At 34.8% G+C, this 25,361-nt stretch overlaps 3 protein-coding genes and 2 pseudogenes across 3 annotated transcripts; 3 read left to right on the plus strand and 2 right to left on the minus strand.

Annotated features, from left to right (window-relative positions):
* Positions 1-250: 250 nt before the first annotated feature.
* On the plus strand, positions 251-4,018 carry LOC123192985 (pyruvate decarboxylase 1-like). Its single transcript, XM_044605728.1, has 7 exons — positions 251-787; positions 889-1,052; positions 1,555-2,116; positions 2,207-2,295; positions 2,389-2,506; positions 2,987-3,175; positions 3,549-4,018. Exons 1-7 carry the CDS (start codon positions 323-325, stop codon positions 3,717-3,719), a joined length of 1,758 nt encoding a protein of 585 aa, XP_044461663.1. The 5' UTR covers positions 251-322; the 3' UTR covers positions 3,720-4,018.
* Positions 4,019-4,785: 767 nt separating this feature from the next.
* On the plus strand, positions 4,786-6,320 carry LOC123192096 (annotated as a pseudogene).
* A 2,153-nt stretch (positions 6,321-8,473) lies between these two features.
* Positions 8,474-10,172, minus strand: LOC123192986 (phospholipase A1-IIgamma-like). Its single transcript, XM_044605729.1, has 2 exons — positions 9,534-10,172; positions 8,474-9,079 (listed from the first exon to the last, which is right to left on the minus strand). The coding sequence occupies exons 1-2, from the start codon at positions 10,170-10,172 to the stop codon at positions 8,474-8,476; spliced, it is 1,245 nt and encodes a 414-aa protein (XP_044461664.1).
* A 2,554-nt stretch (positions 10,173-12,726) lies between these two features.
* Positions 12,727-15,775, plus strand: LOC123192987 (annotated as a pseudogene).
* Positions 15,776-16,009: 234 nt separating this feature from the next.
* LOC123192738 (phospholipase A1-IIgamma-like) lies at positions 16,010-18,250 on the minus strand. The gene is made up of 3 exons (XM_044605384.1): positions 17,987-18,250; positions 17,226-17,866; positions 16,010-16,770 (listed from the first exon to the last, which is right to left on the minus strand). The coding sequence occupies exons 1-3, from the start codon at positions 18,069-18,071 to the stop codon at positions 16,165-16,167; spliced, it is 1,332 nt and encodes a 443-aa protein (XP_044461319.1). The 5' UTR covers positions 18,072-18,250; the 3' UTR covers positions 16,010-16,164.
* Between the last annotated feature and the right edge of the window lie 7,111 nt (positions 18,251-25,361).

Consider the following 25,361-nt stretch of genomic DNA (forward strand, 5'->3'; position numbering starts at 1 on the left):
ATTATCTTTACTGTTTGCTTAAATTAAATATTAATTAATTTCCTAAACCAGGAACAGCCAACAGTCTCAAAACCATTCACAGTTTCCATTCCAGGACAAAACCACCTATGGGCATGGGCCTTGAAATTCATTCTCCTTCTTGTTTTTTTTTTTCACCACCTTTTCACTTCCAAAACCGGCCCACTGCCCACAGTTCACAATACCATCTCCTGTTCCTTTCTCAAGCTTATAAATAGTAACCCATCACTGGTGTACGCTCACTTTCACATCAAACCGTTCCAGAAAAAACAATCTTTGTTCCAACTTTTTATTAAAAATTTTCATGGAAGCTGCAAACAACATCGGCTCTGCTCCATCTCCATCTCCGGTGCACGTTGCTTCCTGCAGCGGCACTCTGGGACGCCACCTGGCTCGGCGGCTAGTGGAGATTGGTGCTAGAGATGTGTTCTCAGTTCCTGGTGACTTTAACTTGACGCTCTTGGATCATCTCATAGCGGAGCCAGAGTTGAATTTGATTGGCTGCTGTAACGAGCTCAATGCCGGGTATGCGGCTGATGGGTACGCACGTGCCAAGGGTGTGGGCGCGTGCGTGGTGACGTTCACGGTGGGTGGACTCAGTGTGCTGAATGCTATAGCCGGTGCTTACAGTGAGAACTTGCCGGTGATATGTATAGTTGGTGGGCCTAACTCTAACGATTATGGAACTAATAGGATCTTGCATCATACAATTGGGTTACCGGATTTTTCCCAAGAGCTTAGGTGTTTTCAAACCGTCACTTGTACTCAGGTAACTTCACTCTAACATATATTATGGTTATGGATCACTGATTAGATTGTGTGTAGGGTTAGATGATTGTGGAGTTAATGTGATTATGTATGTTGTTCCAGGCTGTGGTGAATAACTTGGATGATGCACATGAGCTTATTGACACGGCCATTTCTACTGCTTTGAAGGAAAGCAAGCCGGCTTACATCAGCATAGCCTGTAATTTGTCTGGAATTCCGCATCCCACTTTCTCTAGGGACCCTGTGCCATTCTATCTTGCTCCCAAGTATTGATACTCTCTCATTATTAGTGTTATGTTTTTTTTTTCTGTTTATTTTAATTTAATTTCGATGGGATTTGAAGTTTGTTGACAAATTAGAATTTTGATCTCTAAATTAAATTGTGTAGGTTTTTCAACTTTGTTGGTTAACGTTAAATAAGTTCTGATGCTAGAATGAGTCATGTATCGAATCAGCTTCCATGAAAATGCCTTTCTGTTTGATGATGTTTACTTTGTTGGAACTGCGTCTCTTTGATTCGATGAATGAACTGTCTTTGTCTTGTTCTTGGTGCTCTTCCTCTCCACTGAGATAGAAATTATTGGTATTTCTTGGTTGCATTCTAGTCCTAATTTGTTTGTGCTTCTTCCATTGGAACTGTTGGTGCTACATGTTTGTGGAAGTAATTTTCATTTTGCAATTGAATCTGTTATATCAGTTGTATTATGATGTTGCTTTTTTATATCAGTGGTACTTTCAAGTCAGTTTCACAGCTTTCTTATGATGCAGGGTCAGCAATCAGTTAGGACTAGAAGCAGCTGCGGAAGCAACTGCTGAATTCTTAAATAAAGCTGTGAAGCCAGTTATTGTGGCTGGGCCGAAGCTAAGGGTGGCCAAGGCGCAAGAGGCCTTTGTAGAGCTTGCAGATGCTAGTGGATATCCAATAGCTGTTATGCCCTCTGGTAAAGGGCTGGTGCCAGAGCATCATCCGCACTTTATTGGGACATATTGGGGTGCAGTCAGTACCAGCTTCTGTGGGGAGATAGTGGAGTCTGCTGATGCATATGTTTTTGTTGGCCCCATCTTCAATGATTACAGCTCTGTTGGTTACTCATTGCTGATCAAGAAAGAGAAATCGATTATAGTGGAGCCTAACCGTGTGACTATAGGCAGTGGTCCTTCACTTGGCTGTGTTTACATGGCTGACTTTTTAAGTGCATTGGCCAAGAAGCTAAAGAAAAATAGCACCGCTCTGGAGAATTACCATCGAATCTTTGTCCCTCCAGGTGTCCCATTGAAGCGTGTGCAAGATGAGCCTCTTAGAGTCAATGTTCTCTTCAAGCACATTCAGGTAATGCATATATCATGATATAAAAGTTTATGCATGTATTGCAATAAAAGAAATTAAAACAAGAGATCATAAGTTCAACTTGTTAAACAGGCCATGCTAAGTGGAGACACAGCAGTAATTGCTGAAACTGGAGATTCATGGTTTAATTGTCAGAAACTCCGCCTCCCTAAGAATTGTGGGTAAGCGAGGATCAATGTTTGGCAGTGCTTTTATATAATGTTTGATTTTTGGTTAGAAGACACCTTATTTTTTGTTATCAATTGTATTTTCAGATATGAATTTCAGATGCAATATGGATCTATTGGCTGGTCAGTAGGTGCTACTCTAGGATATGCTCAGGCTGCTAAAGATAAGCGTGTGATTGCTTGCATTGGTGATGGGAGTTTCCAGGTGGGTGACTTAATTTGGATAGAAACTTTATAACATGAAGCATCTAGGAACCTTTTACTGACAGTAAGCAACACAAAAAATTTTAATAGGAGTACATTGTGATGCAAGGGACAATCTTTGTCAATAAAAGAATAGCTCTTGTTAATCGAAGTGACCAATTTCACCCCTAAACTTGCATAATTTCTGAAACAATTATATCTTTTCTTATTATATGCAATTGCAATGTGTTTATCTGACAAACAATAAAGAAGGGAAAGTGCTACGATGGTTTCTTGGTTCTAAAAGCTCTGGCTAAGACAGTGCCACTGCAAAAATAAAAAATTGTCATAATTAGTGTCCAGTAATAAAATATTGAATGAAATTGATGCAGTTAACATTGTGATTTTTTACCTATCAATTACAGATTTTTTATTTTAAAAAAGAAGCCACTTTAAGGGTTGGAGTTTGATGAGTAACTAATGTTGCATTGCTTCAATTCAGGTAACAGCTCAGGACATTTCAACGATGATCCGTTGTGGACAGAGGAGCATTATATTCCTTATAAACAATGGGGGATATACCATTGAAGTAGAGATTCATGATGGTCCTTACAATGTCATTAAGAACTGGGATTATACTGGCCTGGTCAATGCCATCCACAATGGAGAAGGCAAATGCTGGACTGCTAAGGTTAGCATATTTTATCTCTTCCATTTTACTTAGGCATGATTTATATGGACATTAACATAAATTGATGTACTTACGATTACTTTTAAAACTACACACCTCATGGTACTGCCACTTCATCTTCTTCATTGCAACAAAATAGTTGTGAATTTCTTACAAAGTTTCAAAAGAAAAAAATTCACTAATCTGATGCTCTGTATACTCATCCATGATAGACTACTGAATTTGAGGACTGAATGTTCTAAATATTTATCCTCTGTTTGAAGATACATCATGCTTTCTTATCTAATAATGGCAAGATGCATTCTACAAAAGAAAATGTCTTGAAATGCTTTGCTTTTAGAGTAGAGTAATTTTATTCAGTTGTAAACAACAGGTACGTACTGAGGATGAACTATTGGAAGCAATTGACAGGGCAACAGGAGAACAAAAAGATTCATTATGTTTTGTTGAAGTTTTTGTGCACAAGGATGATACCAGCAAAGAGCTGCTGGAGTGGGGATCCCGAGTTTCTGCTGCCAACAGCCGCCCTCCGAATCCACAGTAGCATTCTGAAGGTTTAAGGATTCAGAATTTCACTGGCCTCCTTACTGTAGTGCCATGAGCCTCAATCCTGCTGTGTCACAGCTAAATAAGCGAGAAGAGGGCTGCTTATTTTAGATTCTTTTTACTACCAATCTGGTTGCAGCATTCGCCTTAACCGCTGTAATGAAACCTTTGAAACTAGTATTATGAGGCTGAAGCTGAGATGGTTTCAAGTGCTGTATTCTGATGAAACATGCATCTTCGATATCTGTAATTCAATGTGTGGTTAATAAAAAAGAGTGCTGTTCCATATTGCTGAAACTTGGCATTTTTATTTTCTGTTGTTCATTTGATCCTTTCTGATGATCCTAAGTTAACATAAATTCTGAAGAAAAGTGGATTCTAAGCATAGGTTTTATTTGAGTTCAATTTTGAATATATAATAAGTAACTTGAGTTCAAACTCATTTGATAAGCAGTGTCAGAACAACATTATTGGCGAGACAAATGAATCGAATTCAATCCGAGTTGTTGAATTAGGGTTCCAATTTAATTTTGACTCTTTCAAGTTTGGAGGTAGTACCTGTATCCGTCTCTTTTGTGGGAGCGCTCCATGGGTTTATCTTTCTCATAAAAGCTAGTAATTAAGCAATAGTTTAGACATACTTATGAGTACAGCACAAGCTTCCCCTACAAAAGAGCACATCTGATTTTGCTGTGGACATTTTGAAGAATTTGGTGGTAAGACTTATGTTTGAGGTGGATACAACTGCAATTCAAAACAAGGGATTTGAAAATTGCCAATACACGTTGTCTTCTGTTTGAGGCCGTTGCAGCTGGAATACTGCTGAGTGATTGTCGCTTATATATGGTAATTTAATGAAAATTCTGCCGAATTCGACCATTTTGTAGTCTGGAAGTGCGTGTTTTAAAGAAATATAAAATGGAAATGAAGCACTTGAATTTATAGCTGAAAATGACGATGCATTTATGTTTTGAAAGCAGCAGCGGACTCACAGCTTTATTTTTTCCCCTTTCCCCTTCTTTCAATTAATATCTGAACTCTCCACTCTGTTTCCTTCAATCAAAATGAAGACTGCAATGTGGAGATCTGTCGGAGCAGCTTTGAGAAGTGTTGCTTCATCAACTCCATCCCATCTTCCCTCTAGATCATGCTACTCCACTGGTGCACAGCCCGAACGCAAAGTTACCATCTTGGGTGCAGCCGGAGGGATTGGTCAGCCACTCAGTCTTCTTATCAAGCTCAACCCTCTTGTTTCTTCTCTCTCCCTCTATGATATCGCCAACTCTCCTGGTGTCGCTACTGATGTCAACCATATCAACTCCCGCGCCCACGTATTAGTTCAATTGCAAACTTGTAGAATCCCTTGTCCTAGCTTTTTTTTTTTTTTCAAAACTTGTGTCAATTTATGGAATTTTCTTTTTTCAAGGAGATTTAAAGTTGAAAAGTTTTATGTATCGAGGTCTGTAAATAACAAAAGCTATTTACTTCATTTTCTTTAATATTGTGATTTGATATGCTTAATTTTGGGTCGTTTTCTTTTAGGTTGCTGGTTTTGCTGGTGAAGAAGAACTAGGCAAAGCTTTAGAAGGATCGGATGTTGTGATTATTGCAGCTGGTGTTCCAAGATAGCCAGGAATGACTCGTGATGATCTCTTCAATATCAATGCTGGCATTGTCAAATCCTTGTGCATTGCTATTTCCAAATACTGCCCCAATATTAGTCACTCACTTCGCATTTGTTTTTGGTTTTTACTTGTTATGTCACTTGTATATAGGTTAAATTTATGATTTTGACTTTAAAAAGAATATGTTGGATTGGTTTAGGCATTGGTAAATATGATTAGCAATTCGGTCAACTCCGCTGTTCCAATTGCTGCGGAGGTTTTCAAGAAGGCTGGAACTTATGATGAGAAGAACTTTCCTGGAGTAACCACACTTGATGTGGTTAGAGTTAAAACTTTTTATGCTGGCAAGGCTAACATTCCAGTTGCTGGTATGCTTATTTTCTTATTTTAGAGGCCCCTTTGACTCGCATTTGTTTTCTTTTGTGTTGTTGTCAACAACTTGCTAAAATAGGGGATAAATATTTGTTCAGGTTAAATTTATTAAGAATGTTTTAACCTTGTTTTGGCTTATAAATTATAATCCAAGAAATTTTCTTTTTATATACTTTTGACTTTCTGCCCATTTTATCAGCAATTAATTAATTGCATATTTAAGGTGAGGAGTTTTGTTGTGGAAATGCTTGTGGCCTGTGTTTGACTTGTATAATTTTTCCCTTTCTCTAAATGTTGCAGAGGTTAATGTGCCCGTGGTTGGAGGCCATGCAGGCATAACCATTCTCCCTCTCTTCTTTCAAGTATGTCTCATGCTCCATTTCTTATTCTTCCTACTAGCTTCAAATAAATATATTTGGGATTCTTTTGTAAACTTGATTTAAGTTTCTTTCATTTTTTTGGAGCAATAATAGGTCACCCCTAAAGCCAATGGATTGTCTGATGAAGTTATTACGGTTCTCACTAAGAGGACTCAGGATGGAGGCACAAAAGTTGTGGAAGCAAAAGCTGGATAGGGATCTGCGACACTATCGATGGCATGAGTCTGGATACACTTCTGTCTTGTTTTGTAAATTTGGTTGGTTTCCCTTTGTCGATTATATAAAAGAGTCTAGTTATTAGACAATAAAATTGATTGCTACAAGTTGAGATGTGTTTTTCTTTCTTAAACATGTAAATCACAGTAAAGAGTAGTATGCTGAGGGAAGCGAAACTCCAAATGTTTAAATGTACCAGCACTGTTGATTTTAAAAAACAAAAATGATTCCCTACTTCAACTATCCATGGTTGGAACTGCTACTGTGAATTTATTAGTGAAGGAAAAAGAGGTATCTTATGAGGTTTAACTTTCTGTGTTTATGTGAACAATATCCCTACTATCAATCCCCATAGATGTATTGGAATAAAATGTGAATACCTTTTTTCTGTCACTTTTAGGACACACAAACTTACCTGTCCAAAGATTTGAAGTTCTGTTTTATGCCACTGAAAGTTGAGTTGTCATATCTTTTTACAGCTATGCTGGAGCCGTTTTTGCTGATGCTTGCTTGAAGGGCTTAATAAAGTTCCAGATATCGTGGAATTCTCTTTTGTGCAATCGAGTGTCACTGAATTACCTTTCTTTGCTTCTAAGGTGATTGGCTGTGTTGTTTAAATTTCAATGCTTTTTGCACTTTGTATGTTTTATGCTTATAATGCCGAAATTATCCTGCAATACTACATGCTCTGTCTCTGTCTTCTTTACCTGGATGCCATATCTTTTTATTTTACCGTTAAATTCATCTCTGTTGATGTAAATTGGAATAGAAAGTTTGACATGTAGCAAATATGGTTTCATAAATTTCAGATATTGCAGAATATGATATTACTGGCCGTGCGCTTTTTCTCTTTTAATTGCCATATGATTTAGTTTATGGTTTTTGAGGATAATTAAATGGATTAATTTGACCTGACCGAGACTGGCAATGAGTTTGACAATATATCTGTATAAGACTTATTGGTCTGATCTATACTTCTTAGCAATGAGTTTGCTAGTCTTTAGAGCAAATGAATGAAAATATGCTTATTTTACTGCAAATTAATACTGCAGGTAAGGCTGGGAAAGAATGGTGTGGACGAAGCCCTGGGGTTGGGTCCTCTTTCTGACTATGAAAAGGAAGGTCTTGAGAGTCTGAAACCAGAGCTCAAATCATCAATAGAGAAGGGCATTAAGTTTGCCAACCAAAGTTAGATGGGTAAATTACAAAATTATTAGGGCTGATAATTCTTTCGAAGACTGTTTCTGCAGTTGTAGTACCTGCATACACAATCTGAACTATATGCTTTGAAAGCTTGACTGAGAGATTCCATTAATAAAATTTTGAAGCCTGTTGTTTGTATTTTCCTTGACAGGTCATATTGTCTTGGAAAGAAAATGTTAGTCTGCAATTATATATTGGTTTACCGGATTCAGCAATTGTTTTGCTGATTAATTCTATGTTATATTCTACTTGAGGACATTGAACTATGACAAAGGATTATTTTGTTAATAAGTGGGATATTTTAGATATTTCTATATATTTAAAAATCTTATTAGAAAAATTTATAATTGAAATAAAACATCAAAGTATTTTGAAGTAATAAAGGATGGATTCATCCAAAGAATACTTGTAATAATTTAAAATTTTTTTTTTTTAAATTTAATATACAATGGTTTAGAAAATGAATACGTAGGGGAGAGAATAAACTGGAAAGGGAATTGATCGAAGATATTTTTATCTCTATCCTCTTCTGTTTTAACTCTAGAGATTTTTGTCGTTTTTATTTTCGCTTTTACTTTTACTGGATAATTCTCTCTCCAAATAGGAAAAGGCAAATAGAATACCAAATTTTATGAGTTGAATTATCATTTCTATTTTGTCATATTAAGATTAACCTTTAACACAACCTTTACATATTAATTTATTAATATTTGGAATTTCTTTCACGTACATGCATGCCAATTTTCGGAGAAAAGCTTTGGCATTCTAGAAAATAAAAGTGTTAAATTAGACGTGTTTAAGAAAACTCAAACCGTGAAAAGATGATGTTCTCATGTAGATCACAAAACCCCTGAGAAATGAAGTAGAAAATTGTCCTATCAAGTCCCCCCAACAATCAAACAGAACAGTAACATAATAATAATAATAATAATAATAATAATAATAATCAATCAGTTTCAGTCTTCATCATCCTCATGATCCATCAACTTCCAAGAACCATCTGGCTGTTGCACCATGCCTTTATTCTTCAGAATCCACCATGAAACTGGCACAAGATATTCATCCTTTAAGCTATCACTTGATTTGTTAACGAGTGCAATATCACGATTGACCTCCAGCTTAAACCCTCCTTTGCTCCCTTGTGTTCCTGCCACTCCATGCAGATAACCCTCCAAATTATGCCAACTTAACATATTTCCAGGGCTCTTTAAGAAGTAAGATTTTGTAGTATCAATTGCCAACTCTTTTCCAACAGCAGCATAGCCTATTAGTGGATACTTAGGAACTACATCTAAATTATTACTAACACGTAAGGCTCGAAGATCTTGATACCCAGAAAGCACATGCTTGAATCTTGAGTCACCCACGCAAGGACTGGCAAATACAATGGCTGTGACTAGACAGGCTCTATTTGGCTGGCCTTTCGGCCTGTTGTACCTGTTGGCAACTATGTCAACTGCGTTCAGTGTGGCTAATGCTGCACCTAAGCTGTGGCCAGTAATAGTTATGCTAATTTCCTCGTTCTTAAACTGCTCCACCAGTCTGCTAACTTCCTGAAGTACCTGAAATAAGATAAAAATGGATGAGAGCCATTGTAGCGAAAATGCATATGCTACTGATGACTCTAATTTTTTGAAGTCTTTTCCATAGATTAGTCCAGATTTATCAGCTTAAGAGTAAGCATTTGAACCAGAAGTTTAACACAAAATGGCAAAGGTGCTACAATATTTTTCTTTTTTCTACCAATGTCCTATCTTTAAAATTCAAATATTATCCTAAAATCAAATGTTTTATCCTATTAATCATGAAGTCAGCTTGAAGTACAGTTTACTTCAAATTATTATTGAGTGAAGAAAACTATTTGCTCTACCAATAGATGGGTTGATCATGAAGTAAACTGAAAATTTTTCTTTTATGAGGTTAATTGCCTTCAACATAAAATCACTTAATTACTAAATGCTATTGATCTTTCTCACACTTTAGAATATTACTGATAAATATGTACAGAAAAGTTACCTGGGATCTGGCACTGCTCTTATTGAAGTCAGAACGTGGATCATCAGAGGTGTAGATAGAGTACCAACCTTGGTGCACCTTGGGAACATTATCATCATCACCAAAAATCTTATCTGCAGAGACTAAATTAAATTCGAAATCATCAACCCACTCTAAGGTTTTAACTGTTCCTCTCCAGGCAATCACAATATCTCTTCTCCCCAGCACTGCCTTTCCTTCATCTGTGGCCACTGCAACGTATCCCATCCAGTTTGATTCGTTGCTCCAGGCTTCCCTCGACAATGACTTTATGATGAATGCATCAGGGACCTGGATTTCAGATGTTGCATACAAGAATTTGGTGACGTTGTACTTGTAAGGATTGCCATTCTCTAAACCCACCTTGGAGAAGAAATCTTTCTTTGCATACAGGCTATCTCCTGCAAATTTAGAAGACTTCTCGGTGTTGAATGTGTCATAAGTAGATTGTGCCATTTCGCCATAGTGAATAATGTATCTCCGCAGATCAATGTTTAGAGGATCCAACAAGCCCTCCCAGTTATTTTGGCCACTTAGAAGCTTCCACTTTTCAGTGATGCCATCAACCGTTTCCCTTTTCTTCTTCTTACGAAACCACCTTCTGAGGAAGTGCTTTTCCATATCTGTGTCTGAGAAATAATAATTTATTTTGTAAATATATAAAAAACTAGCTAGACATAATATATCAGGATGTTAAAAACAATGTTGAATTATTTCTGAAGCATCCCATGGGCATTTAACCAAAGATCTTTCGAAACTCCCACGTATAAACATCTTTGCTTGTTAGATTCATATATTCCACTGTGTTGGAAATATTCAATATATGCAAATCCCGTAAAATATTATGCAAATCCTGTAAAATCTTTTATCATAACCAATCTTCCTAGTTTGTCTACATGACAGATTTCCCTTGGCCAAATTGATAAGTTACTGCTGTAATATAAAAGAAATTCTAAAGATTTTACCCCCTCCTTCTAATACACACACACACACACACACATCTATATACACCCTCTCTTTATCTTTGATTATATACGATGAAAAATATATATATATAATTTAAATTCTCAAGTTCTTAAATTTATATGGTGTTAGAACAGGTTAAAATTGTCTCAGTTCAATTATAAAGTGTGAGAGTGACAGAATGTTGATAGAAAATTCAATCCCTGCCGAAGTGAGCATGGAAAGATCAATATATAAAACTAGAAAGTCTGCACATTACTTGCTGAGTGCTTTGGACAGACCTAGAGATGAACTTGTGTCTCATTCTTTAAAAGGGACGAACTTCTTAACATGGCGAAGGTCAGTACACAATGCTTTGGTCTCCAAACACAGTTGAGTTTGTAAACAAAGCACTGTCAAAACCACCTATTGAGGATCCAGAGGAGGAAGACTGGATCACTTGCAATTCAATGGTAATATCATGGATTTTGAACTAACTTAATAAAGAGTTTTCACGAAATCTTTGAAACTGGTACTCTGAGGCTGAAGCCGGGATGCTCTCAAGTGTAGTATTCTGATGAAACATGCATGTTTCATGTCTATAATTCAAGTGTGGATAATAAATAAGATTATTGAATTGAGGTGCTCCATATTGCTGTAAACTTGGCCCTAAGTTACGGATAAAGGTGAATTTAGTCTGAGTTGAGTTTAGGTTTGGTTTATGCCGGATTCGAATTTATAATTTATAATAGTTAATTCAAATTTAAACTTATTTGAATTGATATATAGTGTTGTCACAAAGATATTGATAAGATAATAATATTATCGACATGATGAATAATATCATTAGATGAGTGAATAATATCATTAGAGAGGTAAATGATTTAAACTTGATCCAAACTATTGAACTGGTGTTTTAGCTTGAGTTTGATTCTTTCAAACTTTAGTAGAATCCGGTTGAAACCTTGCTTATTCTTTCTTGTCTTTATCATTTTTGCGGGATTATCCCCTCAAACGCTCCATGGAGTTTTTCTTTCGCATAAAAACTAGTAATTAAGCAATGCTTCAGGCATACTTATGAGTAGTGCTTGCATTGTTGCCATGGAACTTTACCCATCTAGAGGTTCCACGATATTATAGACCCGAGCTCTTGCTCAGAAGCTTCCCCCGGAAAGAGCACATCGGATCCCAGTACACAGTGGCAACCACCCTCCCTTTCTGAATAATGCACTGGAATTTTATTTTTAGAACTGAGTATCAGAAAAAATATAAGAAGGGAAAAAAAAGACGGAATAAATCCACAATTGCTGCATTAAATTTGTCAATCATTTTGCAGAATTGTCATAGTGCCAAATTTGCTGTGGATCCAACTGCAATTCAGAACAAGGGATTTGAACGTCTTTTGCTTGAGGCTGTTGCAGCTGGAATATTACTGAGCGATTGTCGCTTGAATAAAGTAATTTAATGAAAACTCGGTCGAATTTCTACCATTTTGTAGTTTGGAAGTTCATCTTTTAAAGAAATAAAAAATGGAAAAGAAGCACTTGAATTAATAGCTGAAAATGACGATACGTTGACATTTTTAAAGCTGAAAAAATGCAGGAAGTTAAATTAAGTATAATTTTTGTATATAAATAATAATATATTATTATATCATCAAATAATTAAAAATTAAAAATAAAATAATATTTAATCATATTTATATAGAAAATTATATAAAAAATTATATATATAATATTATTATTAAATTAAATATCTAAAATGTAAATACACAAAGTAAAAATGTTCAATTTTATCAAAATTAAAGAAAAATGTCCTTCCCATATGAAAAGATCAAACTATTCCATTAGAAAAATGAAGAGGAAATTAAATTAATTATCATAAATACATATATTTAAGCGAAAATGTTTTTTTAATATTAAAAATACATTTTATTATTTTTATGTCTTTCTTACATCATTTAAATGTTTAGATAATTTAATATCTAATATTATAAATTTGTTTAAAAAAAAATTTGTGTTTTTAAATTGAATAAAAAAAATTAATTCATAATAAAACAAAAATTATAATTACATAACATACATAACCAAAACGAGATTAATTTTCAAAATAAATGTATTATTTGAAAAAAAAAAAGACATCAAATTTGTAATTTACAAATCTAAAAGCTCTAAAATAGGTTTCAAATTTGAAACCTACATTTTAAAAATGCCTAAAATTGGAAGAAAAATTTTGACCTCACATGACGACATATGAGTTCATTTCCAGCTTTCATTTCATTTTGAAGTCAAAAATGGAGAAGAAGCACTTGAATTTATTGCTGAAAATGACGAGACATTTGTGTTTTCAAAGCAGCGGACTCACTGCTTTATTATTTTATTCTCGTTTCCCTTCTTTCAACGCATATCTGAACTCTCTACTCTGTTTCTTCCAGTCAAAATGAAGACTGCAATGTTGAGATCTGTCGGAGCAGCTTTGAGGAGAAGTGCTGCTATATCAACTCTATCCCATCTTCCCTCTAGATCATGCTACTCCACAGGCCCGCAGCCCGAACGCAAAGTTACTATCTTGGGTGCAGCCGGAGGGATTGGTCAGCTACTCAGTCTACTTATGAAGCTCAACCCTTTTGTTTCTTCTCTCTCCCGCTGTGATATCGCCAACACTCCCGGTGCCGCTGCTGATGTCAGCCATATCAACTCCCGCGCCCAGGTATTAGTTCAATTTCAAACTTGTAGAATCCCTTGTCTTAGCTTTTTTTTTTTTTAACTTGTGTTAATTTATGGAATTTTCTTTTTTCAAGGAGATTTAAAGTTGAAAAGTTTTATGTATCGAGATCTGTAAATAACGAAAGCTATGTACTTTATGCTTAATTTTAGGGCTGGTTTTGCTGGTGAAGAAGAACTAGGGAAAGCTTTAGAAGGATCGGATGCTGTGATTATTCCAGCTGGTGTTCCAAGAAAGCCAGGAATGACTCGTGATGATCTCTACAATAACAATGCTGGTATTGTCAAATCCTTGTGCATTGCTATTTCCAAATACTGCCCCAATGTTAGTCACTTACTTTGCATTTGTTTTTGGTTTTTACATGTTATGTCACTTGTATATAGGATAGATTTATTATTTTGACTTTAAAAGGAAGATCTTGGATGGGTTCAGGCATTGGTTACTATGATTAGCAGTCCGGTGAACTCTACTGTTCCAATTGCTGCGGAGGTTTTCAAGAAGGCTGGAACCTATGATGAGAAGAAGTTGTTTGGAGTAACCACAGTTGATGTGGTTAGAGCTAAAACTTTTTATGCTGGCAAGGCTAACGTACCAGTTGCTGGTATGCTTATTTTCTTATTTTAGAGGTCCCTTTGAATCTCATTTGTTTTCTTTTGTGTTGTGTTGTCAAGAACTTGCATGAATAGGTGAGAAATTTTGTGTTCAGGTGAAACTTATTAAAATGTTTTGAACTTCTTTTGGCTTTTAGTCCTAGAGTTTTTTCTATTTTTCTTTTTATATACTTTTGATTTTCTGCCTTTTATCAGCCGTTAATTAATTGCATGTTTAAGGTGAGTTTTGTCGTGGAAATGCTTGTGGCCTGTGTTTGACTTGTATATTTTGTCGTGGTTGGAGGCCATGCAGGCATAATCATTCTCCCTCTCTTCTCTCAAGTTTGTCTCATGCTCCATTTCTTATTCTTCCAGCTAGCATCAAATGATTATAGTTGGGATTCTTTTGTGAGCTCGATTTAAGTTTGGCTTTTTGGAACAATAATAGGCCACCCCTAAAGCCAATGGATTGTCTAATGAAGTTATTACGGCTCTCACTAAGAGGACTCTGGATGGAGGCACAGAAGTTGTGGAAGCAAAGGTTGGAAAGGGATCTGCAACACTATCAATGGTGTAAGTCTGGATACAGCTCTGTCTTATTTTGTTTAATTAGTTGGTGTCCCTTTCTCATTTTATATGAGGATGTTTAGTTATTGGACATTAAGTTGATTACTACAAGCTGAGAAGTGTTTTTCTTTTTAAAACATGTTAATCACAATAAAGAAAAGTACGCAGAAGGAGGTAATTCTCTAAATCTTTAAATCTACCAGCACTGTCAACTTGAAAAAAAAATTCCCTACTTCAAGAATCCATGGCTGGAACTGCTACTGTGACTTTATAAGCGAAGGAAAAGAGGTATTTTATGAGATTTAACTTTCTGTGTTTATGTGAACAATATCCCTACTATAGATCCCCATAGATGTGTTGGAATAAAATGTGAATACCTTTTTTCTCTCACTTTTAGGACACACATTTACCTGTGCAAAGATTTTGAAGTTCTGTTTTATGCCACCGAAAGTTGAGTTGTCATATTTTTTTACAGCTATGCTGGAGCCATTTTTCTGATGCTTGCTTGAAGGGCCTTAATGGAGTTCCAGATATTGTGGAATACTCTTTAGTGCAATCAAGTATCACTGAATTACCTTTCTTTGCTTCGAAGGTGATTGGCTGTGTTTTTAAATTTTAATGCCTTTTGCATTATGTTATTTATATACGCCTTAAAAGCCTGAGGCTGTTTATGTGATTCAGGTTTGATCTGTCTAGCATTTTTTTGTTTATCCGTGGCCATCTGTTGTTTGTGGTGAAGAAAGCTGTTTATGCCAAAATCATCCTGCATATCTCCAGCTCTGTGTTCTCTGCCTGGATGCCAAATCTTTTTATTTTACTTTTACATTCATCTCTGTTGATGTAAATTGGAATGGGAAGTTCGAAGAGTAGGACCATGCTTTTTTTCCCTCTTAATCGCCATATGATTTAGTTTATGGTTTTTTGAGGATTACTAAATGGATTAATTTGAACTGACTGAGACTGGGAATGAGTTTGACAATTTATCTGTCTGAAACTTATTTGTCTGATCCATATTTCTTAGCAATGAGCTTGCGGGTCTTTAGAGCAAATGAATGACAATATGCTTATTCTGTTGCTTATTAATACTGCAGGTTAGGCTGGGAAAGAATGTTGTGGACGAAGTCCTGGGGTTGGGTCCTCTTTCTGACTATGAAAAGGAAGGTCTCCAAAGTCTGAAACCAGAGCTTAAATCACCTATAGAGAAGCATTAAGTTTGCCAACCAAAGTTAGATGGGTAAATTACAAGATTATTACGGTCGATAATTCTCTCGAAGACTGTTATCAATTTTCAGCATTCTTAAAGAGTATCATGTACTAAAAAATAGAAGCATGCTAATGCCATAATAATGGAAAAATATTGAGAACCTATTTTACAATATTTTTTAGCAATTGGTTTTGGAATTTCATGGTTATCTTGCTTTGTTTTAGTAATTTTTTCATTTTAAACTGAAGTTACCCGGCTTATGGTTAAAGTTTTAGTAATGTGAAAGTATACTTTGGCCTAATTAAGTTTAACCTTCGACAAAGCCTTTACAGATTCATTTATTAACACTTGCAGAGTTTCTTTCACATGCTTTACTTGCAAGCTAATTTTTGGAGAAAAGCTTTAGTAATTCAGAAAATAAAATAGTTATATAGGACCTTTTTAAGATATATAACTCAAGCCATGAAAAGGTAATGTTCTTGTATAGATCACAAAACCAGAAAAATGAAGAAAAAAATTGTTCTTCTCCGGTCCATTCCCAATAATGCAGAACTGCAAGATAATAATAATAATAATTAAATCAGTTTCAGTCTTCATCATCCTCATGGTCCATCAGCTTCCAAGAACCATCTGGTTGTTGTACCATGCCTTTATTCTTCTGAATCCTCCATGAAACTGGCACAAGATATTCATTCTTTAAGCAATCACTCGATTTGTTAACAAGTGCAATATCACGATTGACCTCCAACTTAAACCCTCCTTTACTCCCTTGTGTTCCTGCCACTCCATGCAGATAACCCTCTAAATTATGCCAACTTGACACATTTCCAGGGCTCTTTAAGAAGTAAGATTTTGTAGTATCAATTGCCAACTCTTTTCCAACATCAGCATAGCCTATTAGTGGATACTTAGGAACTACATCTAAATTATTCCTAGCACGTAAGGCTCGAAGATCTTGATACCCAGAAAACACATGCTTGAATCTTGAGTCACCCACGCGAGGACTGGCAAATACAATGGCTGTGACTAGACAAGCTCTATTTGGCTGGCCTTTCGGCCTGTTGTACCTGTTGGCAACTATGTCAACTGCGTTCAGTGTGGCTAATGCTGCACCTAAGCTGTGGCCAGTAATAGTTATGCTAATTTCCTCGTTCTTGAACTTCTCCACCAGTCTGCTAACTTCCTGAAGTACCTGAAATAAGATAAAAATGGATGAGAGCCATTGTAGCGAAAATGCATATGCTACTGATGACTCTAATTTTTTGAAGTCTTTTCCATAGATTAGTCCAGATTTATCAGCTTAAGAGTAAGCATTTGAACCAGAAGTTTAACACAAAATGGCAAAGCTGCTACAATATTTTTCTTTTTTCCACCAATATCCTATCTTTAAAATTCAAATATTATCCTAAAATCAAATATTTTATCCTATTAATCGTGAAGTCAGCTTGAAGTACAGTTTACTTCAAATTATTATTGAGTCAAGAAAACTATTTGCTCTACCAATAGATGGGTTGATCGTGAAGTAAACTGGAAAATTTTTCTTTTATGAGGTTAATTACCTTCAACAGAAAATCACTTAATTACTAAATGCTATTGATCTTTCTCACATTTTAGAATATTACTGATAAATACGCACAGAAAAGTTACCTGGGATCTGGCACTGCTCTTATTGAAGGCAGAACGTGGATCATCAGAGGTGTAGATAGAGTACCAACCTTGGTGCACCTTGGGAACATTATGATCATCACCAAAAATCTTATCTGCAGAGACTAAAATAAATTCAAAATCATCAATCCACTCTAAGGTTTGTACCGTTCCTCTCCAAGCAATCACAATGTCTCTTCTCCCTAGCACTGCCTTTCCTTCATCTGTGGCCACTGCAACGTACCCCATCCAGTTTGATTCCTTGCTCCAGGCTTCCCTCGATAATGACTTTATGATGAATGCATCAGGGACCGGGATTTCAGATGTTGCATACAAGAATTTGGTGACGTTGTACTTGTAAGGATTGCCATTCTCTAACCCCACCTTGGAGAAGAAATCTTTCTTTGCATACAGGCTATCTCCAGCATATTTAGAAACCTTCTCGGTGTTGAATGTGTCATAAGTAGATTGTGCCATTTCGCCATAGTGAATAATGTATCTCCGCAGATCAATGTTTAGAGGATCCAACAAGCCCTCCCAGTTATTTTGGCCACTCAGATGCTTCCATTTTTTGGCTATGCTGTCAACCGTTTCCATTTTCTTCTTCTTACCAAACCACCTTCTGAGGCAGTGCCTTTCCATATCTGTGTTTGAGAAATAATAATTTATTTTGTAAATATATAGAAAACTAGGTAGACATATAATATATCAGGATATTAAAAACAAAGTTGAATTATTTCTAAAGCATCCAATGGGCATTTAACCAAAGATCTTTCGAAACTCCCACGTATAAACATCTTTGCTTGTTTGATTCATAAAGTCCACTGCTACTAGGGATTGGTCATGCATAACCTGGAAATCTACTTAATGACTAATTAAATGGCCAATCATTCTACTAGTTTCAGGAGAAAAAGATAAATAAATAGGTATAATTCTCCTGGCTTCTTCCAATAACTAAAGAGTACTGCACCAGTCCAAGTTTAAAATTGTTGAGTACTATTCTTGATTGGCCACTCATTAACCCCTGGAATTAACTTCATATTATAAATTATTTATCATTGCTTGTCAATGTGGAAAACATATTACGACTCATTCGAATTCCTCCTCATAAGTGAAAAATAAAAGGAAAGATTAATGGTAAAACATAAGAAGAGTCAGCACAAGCATTACTTAATTATTATGAGTTGCTTGAAATAGGAGACAATAGGCTTACTTCCCTTGATGAAATACTATGTTCAATTTCTTTAATTTTTCATTAAAAAAAAAGTTGGTGGTTCCAAAAGCATGCATTGCTTCTGCAAGTTTAGTCCAACCTTGATCTTCTGTCACCACAACAAACAAACCTTGCCTACAAGTTTTCTTCTGGGTCTGTGATCGCAATCACCTTAAAATAGAATAATCTTTACTTCGAAGTTATCCCAGACAATTTTCAGAGGAACTGTGGAAGTAGGAAAAAGATGCTTTCAGACGTTGAAGAAGGCAAGTATTGTGAGGAAACTGGATTCTTTGCCGTGGCTTTAATTGTCAGTTTCTTAAAGTTGTCTGCTTCACTCTTGAATTCAAAGATATTAATATACTTTCATTCACGGCATACAAGAATTCTGATGCGCTTATAGTCAATTATCAAAATTTCTTGCTTTAGTTACATTGTTTGCAATTTCACTTTATGATAACTTGTCAATTAGTGTAAAGAATGGACATATTTGACACACTGTGAAGTATAATTCAATGAGCTAACTCAGAATTTTTGATAACAGCATTGAAAGACCAGTTCAAACTTAATTCAAATGCCCAGTACAAGTCATGGAGGAAGATAACAATCTTCCTAAAATAAAGGAAATCACATAATCTTTTTCAAATATGAGATACTATGCCTGATGTAGTTATCAATTGTTTTGTATACATATAAAACAATGTAATTCAAGATGGAAAAACAGGAGATTTGCTTTTGCCTAAACATACTGCTTCTGTTTTCAATTCTCTCTGTTTCATTCTGACAGAATTGAGCTTAACAAGATTGGCCGTTGTAATGCATTTCACTGTATTTTCTAAAGGGCCCAAAACCTTCTGAGCCGACACTCAGAAAGCAACTTTGGGCCCTTAACTGAATCCACCTGACTCCTCTCTCAAATCCAAACGAAGTTTTCCTGCCATTAACTATGTAGGTGGGCATGATTCATAGGAACAACTGGATTCAGTCACGGCCCCATAATAGGGACAAACCGTTGTTAGAATTGCTTATGCCCCGCTCTCTTCACAACTACCCTCTCAATTTACTTATACGATACTCTTATCCAAATCTCTCATAAGTAAAGTATAAAAAAAATATTTATCTTGTATCAGTTAGAGATGAAAAGATTTAACTAATTAAATAGTATAAAACTTTTTAAATTATTAAAACACATTTTAGGTTAACCCATAAATATTATAACTTCTCTGTTTAAAACCGATGATACATAAACAAATACAAATTATTTTTTAGTATTTGATTGAATATCAAATATCATGTAATTAAATATTATTTTATTTTTAATTTAAAATTACTCAAACATATAATAACATATTATTCGGATACCTACCCAATTGAGTATTGGGTATATTTTGTACACTAAAAATAATAGTTTTACAAACAAACCTTACATATAAGGGTTGACAATGCAATAAACTTTATCAGGCCATAAATTCATGTCTTTCTCATTTAGACAGAGAAGGGGAAAACGCATCCTATAGCAGGGCAATGGTATACTATAAACCAATCTCCAAACGTTTTAGTTTCTTTTTTTTTTTTTTATTCTTTAGAAAAAAAAATGAAATAAATTCAATTGATTTAAAACTTATTTGATTTTTCTTTTCAGTAAATCAATTGTGAAATGCTTTTTTATTTCTTTTCTAGAATGTCCAATATCTGTTTTACATCTTCTATGTGAAAATGTTCCATTTTCAGAAGGCCTTCTTGACTGTTATTCAAAAGGTCGAATAATGTATGTATATTGGACTTTTTAAGACAATTATAGATCCTGGGAGACAATTCTGATGGTCAATCAAATAGTAACTAGCACATGATTCATTCTCTAATTAATAATGATTCATTCTCTAATTAATAAGAAAATGTTATCTTCTTTGACTATACGAGACAGTCTAATAACTTTTTTTTATTTTTGGTTAATTAATATTTTTATGATCACTTAGAAAGCTAAAGGTTGTATTATTGGCTCCAAGGGTTCTCCCATTTAAACCCCAATAGTCCCTTAATAATATTTCCCACGTAAAGATGGGAAAAACCACAAGTTTTCACCTTTCGAATTCCAAAATTAATAGTTCTCACCCAAAGGCCAACATTGTTAACATCACACTCCATCTGCTCACTTGTTAAACAAATCCATTATTTTATTATTGATGAAGAATAGTCAATGTAGACCACAGTTGAAAGACCTTGAATAGAGACATAGACACAACAAGAAAAACCTGGAAAACGAAAAAAACCACAGGTGACGGGAAGAGAATCATTTTAGCGTCAGGCATTTAGAGTGTGAAGGGTTGCGCTTGTTTGTAGTTGAGTTGATCAATGGGGTTTTTGATTTGTTATTTCTTTACATTTACGAATGGAAATAAGAAAAATATAAACTAAAAAGATAGGATTAAGGGCTAATCAATCGTTTTTTACTTAAATACTAGAATGATTACTGAATGAATAATAAATAAAAAGTGTAGTTTAAAGAGTAGGTTTGGCCACCACCATTTACGAAGATTCATCTGGGAAACTGCGCGTTGAGATGCAAGGTCTCGTAAATCAGGGAGGAAAGTAGAAACCGGACTTTGAAAGGGCTAAGCCGCTTATGCTAAGAGGCTGTTTCTTATTTTTAATGTCTATCTATCGAGACAGTTGCTGGAGCTGCACTGCCGTTCACCAAGGCATGGCGAGCATCTCGTAAATGGTGTTCAACTAGAGTTGATTTCATGTCCTTCCACTGCCCATATTCCGAATCAATATTCAAAGGCTTTCGCCATAGACCCAATATCTACGTAAAGACAAATTTGCTACATTCGAGAAACAGCAACTCACCTGTCTTTCGCTGTCCAGATAGCTGTCAGTCAGGAAGCTGCATCACTGTCCTAGGTACTCTTTAACCAGTCAATGTGGACATAATGACTCGTGGACATAAAGGGAATTTTCTAAACCTCTTGCGATTAGTTTATGATATTTTATTTTCAAAATATACAAATTATCATAAACATAAATTATTTAATAAGATATTAAATATAAATAATTATTATATTTAATAAAATTTTATAAAAATAGATTATATAAATAATTATGTATTAGATTAATGATAATAAAATAATATTAATAAATTATTTTACTTAAATATTCTTAAATATAATAATTTTTAAATATTTTTTATATTATTTATTATATCAATTAAAATTAAATTTATTTTACTTTAAAAAATTAATAAATAATAATATAATTATAATAAATTTAAGATTATTTTAATAATTTTTTAAATTTTAATATAAAAATGATAATCAGATTATCACCTATATTATTTATTATGTCAGTATTGATAATAGAAGATTACTATAATTTTTTATTACTAATAAAATAAATAAAATAATATAAATAATAAAAATAAATTACTCAAATATTTTTTAAAACATCCTAACCAAACACCCCTCAAATGTAAGTTTCATCTAAAAGGGACTTATTCTGTTCACCCAAAGCCAGCTAGTGAGGTGTTCAAATTTTGAAACGACCTTATATACGATGATCAATCATTAAAGACAATTTAGCTAGCTGCTTCCATCGTGGTTTTTTTTTATTCAGTAAGAAAGAAAATGAGAACTTTTACAATTATGACCTAAAAATGATCTTCAACCAGCCTGTATAAAACCCCAAACCCTAATATACGCATGCACATGATTGCATATGGACATCAATTTATGCTTCGTTGGCCTTCACATACAAACCTGCTCCTGCACAAGAAGACTTATCTAATGATATGAGAGAATTAAGTGGAACCGAAGGGCCATCTTCATTAATTCATTCATTTTCCAATTCTTCTTCATATTCATTTCATGATTTCCTGGACACCGCTCTTAGCATTTATTTTCCTCTCCTTTCTTTTTACCTCTCCTGTTTGGGAAAGAATAATCAGGGTAGCACATCAGACATGCTGCAGCTAAATTTAGGTCTAAAAGCCTGTAACTGTGGCCACAGAATATATGAAATCTTGTGGGTACTCAATCATATATGGTAGCTCACGTAGCTAATTTCAACTCATAAACCCCACCTGGCATGCTGTTATCCTACAAGAAATTAACCATTCGTATTGATCGAATGAATGAGCTTGAGCTTAATTCACACCCATAATTAAAACAGCTTAGTCTGCAAAAAACGTAAAACAAGAGTACTACTGTTCTGTGCTGTTAAACAAGAAAACTCTGTAACAGCTCACATCAACTCCTTTCTAAGCCCGTTTTCCTTACCATATTTTGTTAAGGCCAAATGACTATTTCTCACCCGCATTGGTGTAATCCTAATTTTTTATTAATTAATTATAAAAAAATTTATATATTTATTTATATATTAAATTTTATTATTATTATCACAAGTAAAATTATTATTTAATAAAAATATTTAAAAAATTAAAAATATATCATAGTTACACCTCTAAGTTTAAAAACTAACAATTACGTTCATCCAAAGTTTGAAAAATTTATATCCTCCCTAAGGTTTTTTAGAACGTTGCCAACGGCCAAAGGCAACTGTACTCTCCCTCTCTCTCAATCCATTATTGATCGACGAAACTAATCAACAAAAACATCTTTGTCAACCGCTTTCTTAAGTTGGTAATGGTTGAGAATAAAATGAGAGGGAGAGAAAAGTCGAAAGGGAGAGAGAATGCAACTATTGCTGTCACGAACCACTAGCCACTAGCCACTAGCAAAAGCAAGAGAGATATTAGATTTAACTGTGTATCTTACATCAATTAGGAATATAAATATTTGATTAATTAAGTAATTATGAATTCTTTAAACTGTAACAGATTTTGACTTACAAAATTCAAAGTCAAAACTTGACAGTGAATCACCTTATCAACCTAAAGATGTTACAATTTATTTACTTATAACCCATGATAAGTATTTAATTGATCAGATATCATATGATTAAGTGTTATTTTATTGTAATAAACTCTATCAGGCCATAAATTCATGCCTTTCTCATTTAGATTAGAGAAAGGAAAAACGCATCCTATAGCAGGGCAATGGTACAATATAAACCAACTTCCAAACGTTTTAGTTTTAAATAGTAACTAGCACAAGATTCATTCTTTAATTAATAAGAAAATGTTATCTACTTTGACTATACGAGACAATCTAACAACTTTTTTTTTGGGTTAATTAAAATTTTTATGGTCACTTAGAAAGCTAAAGGTTGTCTTATTGGCCCCAAGGGTTCTCCCATTTATACCCCAATAGTCCCTTAATAATATTTCGCACGAAAAAATTGGAAAATCCACAAGTTTTCACATTTCGAATTCTTAAATTAATAGTTCTCACCCAAAGACCAATATTGTTAACATCACACTCCATCTGCTCACTTGTTAAACAATCCATAATTTTATTATCGATGAAGAACAGTCAATGTAGACCACGGTTGAAAGACCTTGAATCGGGACATAGACACAACAAGAAAAACCGGGAAAACCGGGAAAACCACAGGTGACGGGAAGAGAAGAATTTTAGCATCAGGCATGGCTCTTGGGCTTTCCTCTGTGGCAAGTGGCATAGACCACGTCTATAAGGGTTCAAGGGCTGGTAATGATAATAATAGCAATAATAATCCTCCTAAAAATTTAGAGAGTGAAGAGTTGCGTTGGTTTGTAGTTGGTGAGTTGATCAAAGGGGTTTTTGATAATTTCCTTACAATTACGAATGGAAATAAGAAAAACATAAACTAAAAAGATAGAATTAAGGGCAAATCAATCGTTTTTTACTTAATACTAGAAAGATTACCGAATAAATAATAAATAAAAAGTGTAGTACAAAGAGTAGGTTTGGCCACCACCATTTACGAAGATTCATCTGGGAAACTGCGCGTTGAGATGCAAGTTCTCGTAAATCAGGGAAGAAAGAAGAAACTGGACTTTGAAAGGGCTAAGCCGCTTATGCTAAGAGGCTGTTTCTTATTTTTAATGTCTATCTATCGAGAAAGTTGCTGAAGCTGCACTGCCGTTCACCGAGGCATGGCGAGCATCTCGTAGATGGTGTTCAACTAGAGTTGATTTCATGTCCTACCACAGCCCATATTCTGAATCAGTATTCATAGGCTTTCCTATAGACCCAATATATGTGTAAAGACAAATTTGGTACATTCGAGAAACAGCAACTCACCTTTCTTTTCGCAGTCCAGATACCTATCAGTCAGGCAACTGCATTACTGTTCTAGGTACTCTTTAACAAGTCGATGTGGACAAAATAGGAAATTTTTGAACCCCTTGAAGGTAAGTTTCAGTCCAAAAGGGTCCTACTCTATTCAGCAAAAGCCAGCCAGTGAGGTGTTCAAATTTTGAAACGACGTTATATACAGTGATCATCATTAAAGGCAATTTAGCTAACTGCTTCCATCGTGGTTTTTTTTATTAACTCAGTAAGAAAGAAAATGGGAACTTTTACAATTATGAGCTAAAAATGATCTTCAACCAATCTGTGAAAAACCCCAAACCCTAATATAAGCATGCACATGATTGTGTATGGACATCAATTTATGCTTCGTTGGCCTTCACATACGAACCTGCTCCTGCACAAGAATACTTATCTAATGATATGAGAGAACTAAGTGGAACAGAAGGACCACCTTCATTAATTCATTTATTTTCCAGTTCTTCTTTATATTCATTTCATGATTTCCTGGACATCATTCTTAGCATTTATTTTCCTCTCCTTTCTTTTTAACTCTCCTGTTTGGGAAAGAATAATAAGTGTAGTACATCAGACATGCTGCAGCTAAATTTAGGTCTAAAAAGCTGTAACTGTGGCCACAGAATATATGAATTCCTGTGGGTATTCAATCATATATGCTAGCTTACGTAGCTAATTTTAACTCAAACCCCACCTGGCATCCTGTGTATGCTGTTA

Source organism: Mangifera indica, chromosome 12 (assembly GCF_011075055.1).
Source record: "Mangifera indica cultivar Alphonso chromosome 12, CATAS_Mindica_2.1, whole genome shotgun sequence".
Classification (NCBI taxonomy): domain Eukaryota; kingdom Viridiplantae; phylum Streptophyta; class Magnoliopsida; order Sapindales; family Anacardiaceae; genus Mangifera; species Mangifera indica.

Coding starts and splice junctions, on each gene's coding strand:
- LOC123192986 (XM_044605729.1), bottom strand. CDS start 10,172: ATGGAAAAGCACTTCCTCAGAAGGTGGTTTCGTAAGAAGAAGAAAAGG. Junction 9,080..9,533: donor AGAGCAGTGCCAGATCCCAG/GTAACTTTTCTG, acceptor ATCTTATTTCAG/GTACTTCAGGAAGTTAGCAG.
- LOC123192738 (XM_044605384.1), bottom strand. CDS start 18,071: ATGCATGACCAATCCCTAGTAGCAGTGGACTTTATGAATCAAACAAGC. Junction 17,867..17,986: donor GGAGTTTCGAAAGATCTTTG/GTTAAATGCCCA, acceptor TCTCAAACACAG/ATATGGAAAGGCACTGCCTC. Junction 16,771..17,225: donor AGAGCAGTGCCAGATCCCAG/GTAACTTTTCTG, acceptor ATCTTATTTCAG/GTACTTCAGGAAGTTAGCAG.
- LOC123192985 (XM_044605728.1), top strand. CDS start 323: ATGGAAGCTGCAAACAACATCGGCTCTGCTCCATCTCCATCTCCGGTG. Junction 2,117..2,206: donor TTCTCTTCAAGCACATTCAG/GTAATGCATATA, acceptor CTTGTTAAACAG/GCCATGCTAAGTGGAGACAC. Junction 2,507..2,986: donor TTGGTGATGGGAGTTTCCAG/GTGGGTGACTTA, acceptor GCTTCAATTCAG/GTAACAGCTCAGGACATTTC.